Source organism: Panthera uncia, assembly GCF_023721935.1.
Source record: "Panthera uncia isolate 11264 chromosome A1 unlocalized genomic scaffold, Puncia_PCG_1.0 HiC_scaffold_17, whole genome shotgun sequence".
Classification (NCBI taxonomy): Eukaryota; Metazoa; Chordata; class Mammalia; order Carnivora; family Felidae; genus Panthera; species Panthera uncia.
Window position 1 is genome coordinate 123,339,440 of NW_026057577.1, and position 15,167 is coordinate 123,354,606.

Genomic DNA, 15,167 nt, shown 5'->3' on the forward strand with positions numbered 1-15,167 from the left:
AGTGAGTATCTTCTCATATATGAGAGGTTTTTCTTTTTTTCTTTTTCTTTTTTTTTTTTTGTCATCATGTTGATTTAGCTCTTTTATCTTTACTCATCTGACAGGTCATGAAAATGCACCTTACTATTTAGTTTTTCTTTCTATCTGAATGCATGTAGAAGATGTTTTTTGATGCAAATGGTGAATACACACTTGGGAAACATTCTTAAAAGTTAAAGCCTTTGCGAAAGCCTTGAAGGTAGTTTGTTGCTATGTAGTCTTCTAAAGCTGGCAACCTGTTTGCTAGAAGTCTCTTATCATGCAGGTATCAGGCCCAGGGTAAATAATAATAAAATCTGAAATTATCGTTAATTTTTAAAAACTAAATTCGTAAGCTGTCTACTACCTTTAATACATGATATCTAAAAATCTGCGTTCATGTATTTAATTTTTGTTTGTTAATTTTTTTCTGGTTTTTTTCTTTTCACTTCAAATCTCCTCGTTGACTACAAGATAAAAAAGCTGCTTCTCAAGAAGTTGTTTCTGAATGTTGTAAAAATGAACAAATCATTTCTTCTATATCAGGTGTGATTTTTTCTTTTTTTTTTCTGCTAATAGCATTGCTACTTAAAGATTATGTTTTTGTGATGCCAAAACAAGAGTTACCGCCATCCATGAAAACAGGAATAAAACCAATCAATTGAATCCATAGAGATAGAATGATAATTTAAGTATTTTCACTTTACTTTTTTTCTAGGGTTTTGGTTGTCATATGGTTTAAATTCAAGCCTTGGTACCAAGTTTCTAGTATTCAATAAAATGAGAAGTTATATTTTACATAGGAATTTTGAAAGTAATGTTCTGTTAAAAATAAGATGCTAGGGGGCACCTGGGTGGCTCAGTTGGTTGAGTGTCTGACTCTTGGTTTCGGCTCAGGTCATGATTTCATGATCCTGAGAATGAGTCCCAGGTCAGGCTCTGTGCTAGGTGGGGAGTCTGCTTAAGATTTTCTCACTCCCTCTCCCTTTGCCCCACCCCTACTTGTGCTGCAGGGGCACTAGGAAGTAAAATTAGAGTCCTACGACAGAAGGCACAGAGTTAGACCATTTGCTAACCTACTGTGACAGGCTTCTTTATTGTACTTTTGAAAAGAAGCTAGTGACTTTTGTAAAATTTCAATGTTAAACATTTTAAGGGGTAAAATTTAGCCAGGGCCTCTGTGAATATACTAGAAACTACTGAATTGTGAATTGTGCCCTTTTAAAGGATGTGAATTATATCCCAATAAAGCTGTTAAAACAAACAAATAATAAGAAACGGTGTTGAGAATAAAAAAACAAATTAGTTATGGGTTAATTTCCTAAACTGATTTTCTTGAAGTCTCCAAAAAAAACCATGACTTAATATATCTGAAATGGAAATAGGAAATTACAGCGTTTTCTTGACATTACTTAGACACTTTATTATTCTTGTGAATCATTCATATGAAAAAAGCACTAATCAATCTGCATTTAATTATTAATTACTCCAGAGTAAATTGCCCTTAGGATAGAATAAATTTATTTATACCTGTGAAGCTTCTACTTTGATTTTTTTTTTTTTAAGATTTTATTTTTAAGTAATCTCTATATCCAACCTGGGGCCAAACTCACAACCCTGAGATCAGGAGCTACGTACTCCACTGACTGAGCCAGCAAGGTGCCCCCTACTTAGATTTTTAACAAAAAAATTTTACGTTGTTTGTTGCTTACTTGTTACAATGCTAATGACTTGGAGTTATTTGTAGATTTTTTAAATATTCCTGATGATTCTTTTCTTAATTTTCAGAACATGAGCCTTTGAATGTTCCTGAAGTGTTGGCACCAGATGTATATTTAAATCTCAAACTTTCCACTGAAATATCAGAGAAACCTTTGTCACCTTCACCATCTGATCCGGTACTAAATTTGGTATTGGGCTTTGTTCAGAGGTTATAATAATACCTTTGTGCTAAAATTTATTATGGTCATCTGCATTATTCATTTGTATAGATGAAATGAGGCTAAAATCTCATCTGCTACTTTGTTGAAAAGATCAAAAAATTAAGATTTAGTTATTATGCCCCAAAGTATTGTAAGCTAAGACCATAACACATACTTCCTGCAGCTTTCCCTAAGTTAAATTCATATAAGCTCCTCTTGTTTAGGATTAAACTTTTTTTTTTTTTTTTTACAGGGGAAGAGGATTCAGAGTGGCTCTATAGAGTAAAAAGAATGTAACTCTCTTTGATTTTATGTGTTTTGGTTCAGGTTGGACACACTTACATAAATGTAGTTGACATTAAAGCTGATGATCTACAGGAATTGCCTGTCAGAGAAGAGCCTTCAGATGATAATATTATCAGACAGCAAAGTGATCATCTAGAAGTCCCATCTTCTGCAGAGTTACATTATATGGCAGCTTCAGTTACAAATGCTGTCCCCCTGCACAGTTTTAAGAGTGAAGGTAATAATTTTTTCTTGCCTTTTAAGTAGGTTAAAAACATTTTGAAAAATTCTTCAGTATAGCCTCATTCCCCCTTCTTAGGTCTCTTAGCACTCCTCTTGCAAACCTACTATAAGTCTGGATGTTTATATTCACATCTAGAAATGTTCTACTCGTCTCTTAAATACCTTATTTAGAAGGTTAGAATCAATCTTTGTATGCTTTTCATATTCTTGATAGAGTCTGCCACTTCCACCACAGATTTATTTTTTAAACCTGCAAAACTGTCTCCATCCTGTCTAGATGGAAGAAGCTGGAGGGCAGCAATTTCAGAAGAGAAGGAGCCTGCTATCGCCTCACCTATACCATCAGAAATACAGCAGGACACAGGTGAATGCTCTAGCTGTGGAACATGATTCTCCCCCTTCTCTAAATTACTGTTGTATAGAGATAAGCTCTAAAACTTGGTAATTGCGAAAGAAGCCAGGAAAAGGCTTTTCCCTTGGTAAGGAGAGTGGGGGCAGATAGGTAAATGAGGTAGAGTCATGGTTCCAAGGCTGGGACTCATGGGTGTTTTGCAAGGAGACTACAGCTCTGTTTCCACATATGTCTTTTCTTAAGTAAGGAGGCTAAAAATAAATATCCTGTGGGATGTCATGAGTGCTTTGGTGTTAAAAAGGAATTCTCACATTTAAAAAGGTAGGAGAGGCGGCTCACTTAAGCCTCTGACACTTGATTTTGGCTCAGGTCATGATCTCATGGTTCGTGAGATCGAGCCCCGAATTGGGGCTGACAGTGCAGAGCCTGCTTGGGATTCTCTCTCTCTCCCTCTCTCTCTACCCCTTCCCTGAACACGTGCACGTGCTCTTCTTTCTTTCTCCCCCCCACCCCTTCGTCAAAAATAAACTTTAAAAAGGTGGGAGATTCTAGAATAGCACATAGAAAATACACAAGTATGTAGCCAACCATAAAATATTACTAATAAAATATTCAGTTTATAGTTATAAGCCAGGTTGTATTATTGCTAAATATTTGTAAGATTTAGAAGAATATTTCTCCAAAACCTAAAGTTATTACATCCAGTAGATGATTAGAATAATCTTAATATGCAATCAGACTTCCTGCAATAGAAGCTCAGTCTCTCTTCTGGGTTCCACAGCTGTTGGGAGGAGTGGACCCAGCCTTATGGTTGTCAGATGCTTGGGGGGCAGAGTCCAGCCCTGCCTGCTAATTGTTTATCAACAATGTGCACTCAGGAGATTTGAGGAAGGATGGGTGGCAGGGAAACCTCACCTTAGGATGTGTTGGGGCATGTGTGTTACAGCTGTGTGTACCAGTAAGTGCTAGCATTTCAGATTTGGAAGCCTATGCCCTTTCTCTCTCCTGTTTGGTGCATGGGTACTGGAGGGAGAATGTATGAAGCTAACCATCTTTCAGGCTGGGGAAGTGTGTGGGGAAGTGAAAAGAGCTTGACTTTTATTTTTTTAATTAAAAAAGTATTTATTTTTGAGAGAGAGAGCGAGAAACAGCACAAATGGGGAAGGGGCAGAGAGAGAGAAAGAGGGAAACACAGAATCTGAAACAGGCTCAGAGCTCAAATCCATGAAGTGTGACCTCATGACCTGAGCTAAAGTCGGACGCTTAACCGACTGAGCCACCCAGGCACCCCAGAGGTTAACTTTTAGATTCAAATAGAACAGACCCAGTTTTTAGTCCCAGCTCTGTCACTTCAGAGTTTGGATACTTTTTGCAAGTAAATTAACTTTATCTGATCCTTACTTGCATCTCTGTGAGATACAACCTCATAGGGTTGTCATGTGGGTTACATCCAGCCAAATACCTGTGGGCTACTTAATTAGTTTCCCTTCATTTTCACACCCATCAACTGGAACCACACCCATATCCCTGTGATCCCTGACTGTGCTCAGCCAGCATTTCAAATTACTTACAAGCTACTGGTTAATTTCCTTCATCAGTGAGATCAAGTCTATTCCACCTTGTGGAAGATCATTCTCTGGATCTGGTTATAAAAATATGTCAGCGGACCCTTCTCCCTTTATTAAATCAAGCAACTTTAAAATGCCAATGAAAAGGAAGAGTTTTATATTTTGAAAATAAATTCCATCATGGTATTTATATAACATACCTTAAAGATTCAGAATATAGGGGCGCCTGGGTGGCTCAGTCGGTTAAGCATCTGACTTCAGCTCAGGTCATGATCTCACCGTTCGTGAGTTCGAGCCCATGTCGGGCTCTGTGCTGACAGCTCAGAGCCTGGAACCAGCTTCAGATTTTGTATCTTTCTCTCTCCGCGCCCCACCCCCCCACCCCCCCCAATCCCTTGGTCACACTCCGTCTGTCTTTCTCTCTCACAAGTAAATAAACATTAAAAAAAATTTTTTTTAAAGATTCAGAATATAGTTATACAATAGAGTTGAGTGGGATTTGTATTATAGCAAAAGGCTGGCAGAAGGAAGGACAGGGTCCCTAAGTATTTAAAACAAAAGCAAAACAAATAATAATTTCTGCTTTTAGTGATACTTGCTCACCATTTTGAATGACAGCAGCTTCCTATTTTAGAAACCATCTCCAAAAGGAATGCTTTCAGCTATTAATAGCAAGCAGAGCTTTGCTGGATGGACAGAGGGAGAACATTTCAGTGTCAGTGGAACTCAGTATTTAACCCTCCTAGATTTTTGCTATTAGTCAGTGGGAGTGGAGCAGATTCTCCAGAGAAAGGGAAGCTATATTTCATTATGTATGTAGGCCATTCTGGATTTTGAGCATGTCTGGTTCTTTTGCTACATTTTCTACGTGAAGTTTGTATATGAAATTCTTTCCTGAGAGTGACTAAGGGAGACACTTCAGGCTGCTGAGAAACAGGAAGGATAGATGGTAAAGTACTGTGAGTCAAGCTATAAAAAGGTAAGGCCAGGGGTGCCTGACTGGATCAGTCAGAAGAGCATGCAACTCTTGAATCTCAGGTTCATGAGTTTGAGCCTCACGTTAGGTGTAGAGATTCCTTAAAAAAAAAAAAAAAAAGTAAGGCCAAAACAGGTAGGGGAAGATAATACAACCACCATTGCCAGCATTGGAATTTACCATTATCTTCTCATCGGAAGCTTCACGCTAGACTGGGGCTGGGAGATAATAAGCACTATATATTTATATATTTAGTGATTCTATGTATTTAGTGATTCACATTTTTCAGAGTGTTTTGTTGCATAATTTGATCCTCACAAACCTCTTTGAGTTAGGTAGGACAGGCATCATAATCCTCATTTGAGTGACTATTCAATAAACACTAAGACAGGGGCCAGATATCAGGGCTGAAGAAGAGAGTACTACCAGGTTCTCTGCCTGTGGGCTCACCTATAGGAGGAAAGGAAGGCAGAGAAGGAGATGATTATGACACAGCATGGTAAGTGCTGTCAAGGTGGTATGGATGAGATTCTTGGGGAATACAGCATGTAATCCATCTCCAGGGAGGACTGGACTATTGGGAGGAGAGATGCCTAAATGGAATCTTAAAGGAAAGTAGGACTTGGTGAGACAAATGGCATACAGACTGAGAGAATAGGTTGTGCAATGACTTGGAAGTTTGATGAAGCCTGCAGAGATTGAGAAAATTGAAGTTCATTTGGTTTAGAGGCAGTGGAGCAGTTTGCTTGTTTAAGAAACAGCAAGAGATGAGCTGGAGAGGGGGGCAGAGGAAAGACTGAATGTCATTGTCCTCACAGGCATTTGGACTTTTAAGATGAAGGCATTAGAGAAACACTGAAGACTTTGAGGTGAGAAAGGAACAATATCAGATTTGTCTTTTAAAAGATCTTGAGAGGGGGGGCACCTGGGTGGCTCAGTCAGTTGAGCATTTGACTCCTGATCTTGGTTTGGGTCATAATCTCATGGTTCGTGAGATCAAGCCCCGGGTCAGATTCTGCTCTGACAGAGTGGATCCTGCTTAGGATTCTCTCTCTTAGTCTCTCTGTGCTTCCCTGCTTGTGCACACATTGTACTCTCTCTTTCTCTGAAAATGAATAAATAAACTAAAAAAAAAAAAAAAAGAGATTCTCTCTCTCTCTCCCCCTGCCCCTCTCCCCCACTTGCATTCTCTCTCTCTCAAATAAAAAATTAAAAAAAAATCTGTGTGGAAGATGGACTACGTGAGGGCAAAATAGAGATACTAATTGGCGTCTATCTATTGTGAAAGCTTCACCTAAGCAGTGGTAGTAGGAATGGAGATTTTTTTTATTTTATTTATTTATTTATTTATTTATTTTTTTTGAGATTTTGGTTGGTAATCCTCAATATTCGGTGTTACTTTGGATCTGAAGGAAAGAGAAGAAGCTTGAATGACTCTCAGGCCTGTGGCTTAGGAACCTGGGTGAATGATAGTGCTGTTCACCAACCTGGGGAATCAGGAAGAGGGAGCAGGTTGGAGGGGCAGAGTTTCGATTGGTGTGCTTTTGGGACAACCCTAAATGAGATATCCAGGACACAGGGCTGGAGCTCACAAAGGTGCCATGTGAATTTGAGAGTCACCTGTGCATCAGTGACATCACCCAGGGAGAGTGGGCAGGGTGAGAAGAAAAGTGAGCAGAGATTGGCACCCTGGAAATACTGATGGGTCAGAGGGGCAGGTGCAGAAGAGAAGAACAAGAAGACAACTAAGATGGAAGACCAGTAAGGGGAGGAAGAGACCCAGAAGCCAGAAAAAGGATGCATTTAAAAAAGTGTTTCAAATTTGGGACAAGAATCAATTGACTTGAAGAGTAAGGGAGAGTCATTGGCTTTGATATTGGTCTTGGGAGGTTTGGTGTTAGCCTGAGATCCCATGTAGAGTTGGTAATGGCCCACAGCAGGCCTGGCTTTTACTGTGTGACATTGTTGGTTTTCAAGTAGAGTTTTTGAAAAGTCAAGAATATTAAATAAAGTTGCTTTTTGAGGAAGCAGAGGGTAAAAGTAACATTCAAACTGCCTTGTATACGGAGTCCTATGGTAATAGTAATACTGTTACATATTCTTATTTCACAACAGACAACTCTCAGAAGTCAGGAAGCTGAAGTGTTAGAAAATTTCTGAAGGAATGTTTTGTTGACTTAAACTGAGGTCTTCAAAAAAATTAGATCATCAGCATCTACTTCTCCCTTAATTGTAATCAATTCTGATATTACCTTTATTACTATTTAGATATGCTGAAGCCAGATTGCCGATTCAAAGAGCAGAGCTCAAAGTCATCTGCCGCAGAGGAGTATCTGCTCTGGGAGCTACTGCGGGATGTCTCTGCGGCTCGTCCCGCACAGAGCTCTGCAGCTCGCCGGCTAGAGCATCTTACGTCTAAGCTTCAGAAAATTGATGAACAACTGTTAGCAATAGAGAACATTGCTGAAAACATAGAACGGGATTGCCCCAGACAAAAAGTGCTAGATCGACATTGTGATAAGGTAGACTGTCTTTTATTTTAGCTGTTTGTTTGTTACTGAGTTATTAGATTTTGGTGTGATGTAAGTTTGGATGGACATTTGATTTTTCAAAATAATGGGAAATTAATTAATTAATTAATTTATTTATTTTTTGAATTTAGGGTTTCTCAACCTCAGCATGACTGACATTTGGGCCAGATAACTCTTTGTTGTAGGAGGCCGTCCTGTGCATTGTAGGATGTTCAGTAGCATAATAATAATAAAAATGTCTTCAGATGTTGCCAAATGTTCTTTGGGTGGCAAAATCACCCCCAGTTGAGAACCACTGCCTTAAACTTTTAAGAAGTGAACCAGTGGTTCCTACCATGAAAAGAAATAGTTGAATTAGAAAACAAGAATGTGGTTTTAAATGAACCCTGCCCTTAATTATCATTTTCTTCAGCAAGATTTTTTTTTAACTTTACAAATATTGTTGTCTTTATATTTGGAATTCTCGGTTTCTTTTAAATATTTTATACAATGGGAATAGTAGTCCTTAGATGGTTTCTGTATCTTTAAAAAATACTCATGAGAAAGAGATTATTTATGTGTATTATCATGGTAGTTAGACAAGTAGAAAGGAAGTCTTAAACATGAATTAATTATTTTGCACAAACCTTTTTTTTTTAGGAAGTAAAATTCACATAAAATAAAGATTAAGGAACTAACAGTAAAAATATTTTGAGTGTGTAAAAGCCTTGTATTGGGAAATGCAAATTGGTCTGCAGGATAAGAATTCCATCACTGACTTACCTAACAAATATTCCAGGCTGCTAGCAGGTTGAGATTTTAAAAGATGTATTTATTAGGTTTATAGTATTTCTTTAATTCAAACACTTAACACATATTAAAAAGTTAAGATTAAACACATGTGAAATTACACTGAAAAAATACGAGGTAGGGCTACTATTAAGTAACATTATTATGATGTTTATTTGGTTGTTTTCCTTTTTGTTTTTTTAACCCAGACTTAAATATATCACTTCAAAATGAGGGTTAAGTTTCAGAGTCATCTTTGGAACTCCTTATTTCAAGGAATCACTTGCTTGCTTTATGTCCTAGTATATTAAGCATATCTAAAGCCAAATACGTTACTTAGCCTTGAATCTAGTCTTAATCCTGGCTTGCTCCAGAGTCCAAGAGTTTGTTCCTTCAGTAAATGTTGAGCTTCTGCTATATGCTGGGCCATGTGCTAAGTTGTGGGAATGGAAAGATAAACAAGGCATACATAGTCACTACTCTCAAGCAGCTTAGAATCTAACAAGGGAAGACAGATGTATACTCCAGTATATGCGTATGAACAGGGTGCAGTGAGAACAGTATGGGACACACGACCTGTTGTGACTAGAGAAGTGAGTGAGTGAAGGGGTAGCATCAGAGAAGGCTCTGTAGAGCTTACTCTTGAGCTGATAATGAATTGATATTCATCAGTGAGATAAGGAAAGGCTGATGGGACATTGTGAGGTAGAGGTTGATGGTACTGGGCTTTAAGACATCTGGCAGTAGAGGTAGGTAGGGGCAGGTAAGGCATGATGGAAAGTATTGTTTTCCATGTCAAGTGATTAGGATTTTATCCCATAAATAGGCAGTAGGAAACCATTGAAGAATTTTAAGCAGTGAAATGATATGATCAGATACTCTGGCAGCAGTGTGGAGGGGAGATTGGAGAGGATAAGACTGAGAACAGGGAGATCAACTGGGTCACAGTGGTTCTAAACTGACTCATTAGAGTCATCTTGGGGAACTTGTTAGAATTGCAAACTTATGGCCTCATACCCCTGAGATTCTGATTTCAAGTAATCCTAGGGTGGGACCCAGGAATTTGTGTTATTAGTAACCTTCAAAAATGATTCTTATGTAGCTAGCTCTGTAATTTTTGTAGTTAGCTCTATACTGGGTTTACTGATTGATGTTTGAGATCCACTGAATACCAAGCCAAGAAGTAACAATAACCTGAACGTTAGCATTGAGGATGAAGGGAAGGATGTTGCAGGACTCAGAGGGTGATCGGTTGTGGGGAGGTGAAGAATAGAAAGATCACAATGGTGTCCAGATTTTGAGCCTGGAGTCATTTTCCAAACTAGGGAAGAAGTAGTATGTGTGTTTTGGGAGGAGGGAGGCACAGTGATTTCAGTCAGAAACATGTTAAATTTGAGGTGCTGTGAGATTAGTAGGCAGTTGGATATATGCTTCTGGAGCTTAGGAGCTAGATTTGGGTTGATGGTACAGATTTTAGAGTCCTTAGGAGGAAGTTCGAATCATAATAGGGCATTCACCCAGAGAGAGTACACTGAATGAGGAGTAAAAGAGGATAAAGGGCAGAATTTTGTGGGTGCACAAACTTTTAAAGATGAAGATTCAACCACAAAGCTTGAGAAGGAACATTCTGAGGTAGTAAGAGACTCAGGAGAAAGCAAGCCAAAGGAAGAGTTTCGAGAAGGAATTTCCACATATCTGGATCCATTACATAAAAGGACAGATGTGTAAGTCGTGATCTTTTTCAAAATATACATGGCAGGCCTACTGAATCTGGGGTGGTAGGGTATGGACAGAGGAAGGGGCAGTGGCTTGGCAAGGGGAAGGGTGCAGATCACACACATGTATTTTGAAAAAGTTCCTAAAAATTCTGTAACCGCTCCCCTCTCGGCCCAAGCCTTTTTTAACATTGGAGGACAGGGATTGTGCCTTTTGCTTGGCACATGTCAGGCATTTGATGAATGTTTATTTAATGGCTATCTTTGCTCTCTCAGTTTTAGATTCTGACAGTAATAAAATCACATTTATATAATAAAGACTTATCACCAGAACAGTTAATAATAATTGTAGCACAAGCTTGGGAGACAATTTCAAAGGAAGAGAGGTTGCTCAAACTCCAAAAGTATTTAGTCTGCTAAGGTGACTACTTGGAAGGAGCTAGCACTAATTTAAATGAAATGTTGGGCATATTGTTTTAAAATATTCTCATCCTGTTGTAATGTACACATAAATACAGAGGTTTTGACTTGTGTATTTTAATTAATAGAACAGACTGTAAGCCTGGAAGAGGCAGAGGGATACTTTTGCACAAGTGCTGACTAGGGGCTTTGAAGACCTAGGTTGAGATCCATATTCTGCCACTAAGAAAGTCACTCAATTTCTTTGGGCCCTCTTCTCTCATCTGTAAAATGAAGGTTTTGTCTAAGTGGTAATTCACATTCCTCCCCAGTCTAAAATTATGTGATGCTGTTTTCCTTAGGAAAGGTTAAATCATTTAGACTACAAATAGATAAAAATTTCCTTCTCTTTATCTGTCCCCACCATTTAGCTCTTACTGGATGTAATCCCATTTCTTTCACTTGTTCCCTTAATATTTAAAATGTACATAAAATTATTTAACAATGTTGTGAAATTATCAAACCAAAATTTTCAAGTTATTTTTTTGTATGTGTTTTTCTACAGGGTGCATCCTTAGACCATATTGAATTGTCCTCTGGTCTTGAATCTGAAAAAACATCTGCTTCAAAAGCCACTGGTATTTTGGAAGGTTTGTGTGTGTGGTGGGGGGAAAGCAGGGGGGCCTGACCTTGCTCTGAAAGGGGAAGCATTGCCCTTGGGAGTGCCAGAATTGGGGACAGTTTTCATTTGTGAGCTGAAGCCATCAGTCCCCTAATTGTTAGATTAGGATATTTTTGTGATCATGTGATTGGCTCCCACCCATGCCATTTTTTCCCGAGAAGCCAGTGCTGTAAACTCCTAGAGTGGGGCAGCACCAGCCACACACTCGCTGAGGTTGCACACAGCTTTGTGCTGTGGTTGCTCTTTGTCCCTGGTCATCTGCAGAACTGGAATTTGAGGTTCTGATTAAATGGCCAGGCAGTGGTGAGATGGTATGTTTTTGCATTTCTCATTGAAATAATGAAACGAGGGTACTTAAAAACTTTTCTACTATATCTATAGTTGTTATCCTTACACTGTCTTTCATTCAGTCTTGTCAGCAATGTAATGCGTTTTTTAAAAACAGGCTTTGGTTTGTTGATTCTGTTTAATTTTTTTTTAATGTTTATTTTTGAGAGAGAGAGAGAGAGTGCAAGTGGGGGAAGGGCAGAGAGAGGGGGACAGAGAATCCCAAGGAGGCTCTGTGCTGACAGCAGAGAAGCCCAATGCGGGGCTCAAACTCATGAACTGTGAGAGTATGACCTGAGCTGAAACCAAGAGTTGAATGCTTAACTGACCGAGCCACCCAGGCGCTCCTAATTTTCTTTTTCATAAATTTCTATTCTTAGCTTTATGATTTCTTCTGTTTTTGAGGGCTTAACCTGTTGACTTTTTCCTAACTTCATTCTTTATCTTTTTCTAATGTGTGCATTTGAAGCTGAACGTGTTCTTGTAAGGACCCAGACAGGAGTGTTGATATGAACCACGTTTTGGTGTTGTTCAGATCTAAGTAGTTTGTAATTTGTATTAATATGTCTTCTTTAGGGACATCTGGGTGGCTTACTCTGTTAAGTGTTCAACTCTTGGTTTTGGCTGAGGTCATGATCTCACAGTTCGCTTGGGTCTCCATGCTGACAGCACAGAGCCTTCTTGGTATCTCTCTCTCCCTCTCTCTTTCCTCCTCTCTCTTCCTCTCTCTGCTTCTCCCCCACTTCTGCTCACTCACTCTCTCAAAATAAATAAATAAACTTAGAAAAAAAATATCTTCTTTAGTTTGTGAAAGGGATTTTTAGATTCTCAATATTATGGGGTTAGGGCTATATTTTTAATTTATTTACATTTTCATTGTATTATGTTTGTTTGAGAGAGTAAGCACACACATACAGGGGAGGAGCAGAGGGAGAGAGGGGAGCAGAGAGAGAGGATCTTGAGCAGGCTGCATGCCCAGTTTGTGATCTCTCACAAACTGTGAGATCATGACCTGAGCTGAAAAATAAAGAGTAAGATGCTTACCCAACTGAGCTACCCAGGTGCCCCTGGAATTTTCTTTATTTTTGGCTTATTTTATATTTTTGATACAAGTGTGTCTCAGTGTATACATTTTAAAAATTTATTCTATATGGGAGAGGAATGATTCTTTAAGTTGCAGGTTTAATGTTTGTTATTTTTCATCCATTTCCTTTTGAAGTATTGCTTCCTCCCCATTCTTTCTGTTCTGTTTTCTAAAACACCAGCTATTTGGACCTTCTCGCTTTATTCTCTTAACTATTAATTGCCATCTTTTTATCTCTCAGTGATATACTCAGGGTGATGTCATTCAATCTGTCTTTTAGTTTACTAATTTTCTCTTCCGTGTCTTCTTTGCTGTAGGATTTAATTTTTTTTTTTTTTTACTGCATTCTTAATGTCTACAGGTTCTGTTTATTTCTTTTTCAAATCTATCTGTTTGCTGGATGTACTATCCTGTTCTTTTATTATGGTTTCTATGCCCTTTTATCTATTTAATGATTTTAGTAATATTTTATGCTGTTTTACTTCATGTGTGCATATTCTCAGTAGTCAAATCTGCATACTGCTCTCTTTCATGGTTGTTTCTTTGTGCGATTTGTAATTAAAAAAAATTTTTTTTAACGTTTTTATTTTTGGGGTAGAGAGAGATAGAGAGCAAGCAGGGGAGGGGCAGACACAGAATCTGAAATAAGCTCCAGACTCTGAGTTGTCAGCACAGCGCCTGGCGTGGGGCTCAAACCCACACACCATGAGATCATGACCTGAACCAAAGTTGGACGCTTAAATGACTGAGCCACCCAGGCACCCCTGTAATTTTTTTTTTTTTTTTATCATGAACTTATCTTTAGGAGAGTTCTGCTGGGTTGTATACACTTGTCTTTGAAGTGGTTTTGTATTTGCTTCTTGCTATCTGCTGAAGTAGAAAGAGTTTGGGGAATAAGTTTTCCTATACATTTCTTGGCTTGGAGTTGCTTTACTACATAGATGGTATAAATTCAGATCCCATACCTGCTTGTGGCAAGACAGAGGTTTTGATTTCTCAGAGTTGACTTATTTTTCTCCCATCTACCATTCAGGAAGATAGAAAACTTCTTTGCTGCTTCTCCATGGTTTTTCTTATCCTCATTTTATGGACAGACCTATCCTTTAGTGCTCTAGGCCATGTGAAGGTAGCTCAGTTCTCCCCGCGGCTGATGGCAGAAACCACATCTCCTGTTTCTCTATGGACTATCCCAGCATCCTTCTCCATATATTGCCCAGCTTTGATTCCTTTTTCTTTTCTGGCACTGAGGGATTTCTTTATTTACAGGGCTTGTTTGCATATTAATCTATTTATTTTATTTTTTAATTCCTTTTAAGTAGGCTCCATGCTCAATGTGGGAGTTGAACTCACAACCGCATGACCTTGAGATGAGGAGTCACATGCTCTACTGACTAAGCCAGCCAGTGTCCCTAATCTTTTTTTTTTTTTTTTTTTAATTTAGCATTTCTTCTGTGTTTTTATAACAGGGTATGAACCTGTCCACTTCAGCTCAGTCTGCCATGTTTTCTGAAACTGATAATAAACTTAACAGTTTTGGGGTGCCTGGGTGGCTTAATTGGTTAAGTGTCCAGTTCTTGATTTCAGCGCAGGCCATGATCTCATGGTTCGTGAGTTCAAGTCCTGCATCAGGCTCTGCTCTGACGACACAGAGCCTGCTTGGGATTCTCTCTCACACTCTCTCTCTGCCCATTCCCTGCTCACATTCTCTCTCTCTCTCCTTTCTCTCTTTTGCTCTCTCTCAAAATAAATAAACTTTAAAAAAATAATAAACTTAATTAAAAAAAAATAAGCATAATTTTTTTTTTTTACTGTGAGAGAGGTTAAGTTTTAAATATATTCAATTATATCATTATATAGTGGAAAGTTATCAAAATAATACGTTGTAAACTTCTATCTGTTGCCATGTAAAAGGGTTAACTAAGTGTTGTATCTTTTTTCCCTGTGCTTTCTTTCTTCTACTATTTTCCTTTGGATTAGCACATTTCCTGACTCATAGGAATGAGGAGGATCAAAGTGACAAAGAGGAGATTTCAGAAGCTGAATTTTCAGTAACAGAAACTCATTCTAGTCAGAAAACCTGTGTATTTCCTTCTGCTGATTCAGCGGTCAGCCTTTTCAGTGGCCAGAGTACAACTTCTCCTGGTATTGTTCTTCCCTTTTTTTGTTTACACTCTTATCGTCCAATACACTATTGTTGAAGAGTGTTTACTGGGAACACAGTTGTGAAGGATTTGTGAAGCCATTTTGCAATATTTATAAATTTTGGGGCAAGGGAAGTTACAATTTGTACCATTTAT

At 38.5% G+C, this 15,167-nt stretch overlaps 1 protein-coding gene across 6 annotated transcripts in view; it reads left to right on the plus strand.

The window, feature by feature from the left end:
* Positions 1–15,167, plus strand: part of CPLANE1 (ciliogenesis and planar polarity effector complex subunit 1) — a 140,361-nt gene that overhangs the window by 97,334 nt on the left and 27,860 nt on the right. For 4 of the 6 annotated variants that reach the window (XM_049648144.1, XM_049648149.1, XM_049648148.1 and 1 more), the window contains 7 exons: positions 493–564; positions 1,807–1,916; positions 2,268–2,463; positions 2,683–2,832; positions 7,633–7,886; positions 11,343–11,427; positions 14,848–15,012. In XM_049648144.1, the coding sequence (XP_049504101.1) occupies positions 493–564; positions 1,807–1,916; positions 2,268–2,463; positions 2,683–2,832; positions 7,633–7,886; positions 11,343–11,427; positions 14,848–15,012 (1,032 nt within the window). The remainder of the gene's footprint in view (positions 1–492; positions 565–1,806; positions 1,917–2,267; positions 2,464–2,682; positions 2,833–7,632; positions 7,887–11,342; positions 11,428–14,847; positions 15,013–15,167) is intronic. The other 2 variants (XM_049648146.1, XM_049648147.1) reach the window with 2 other exon arrangements.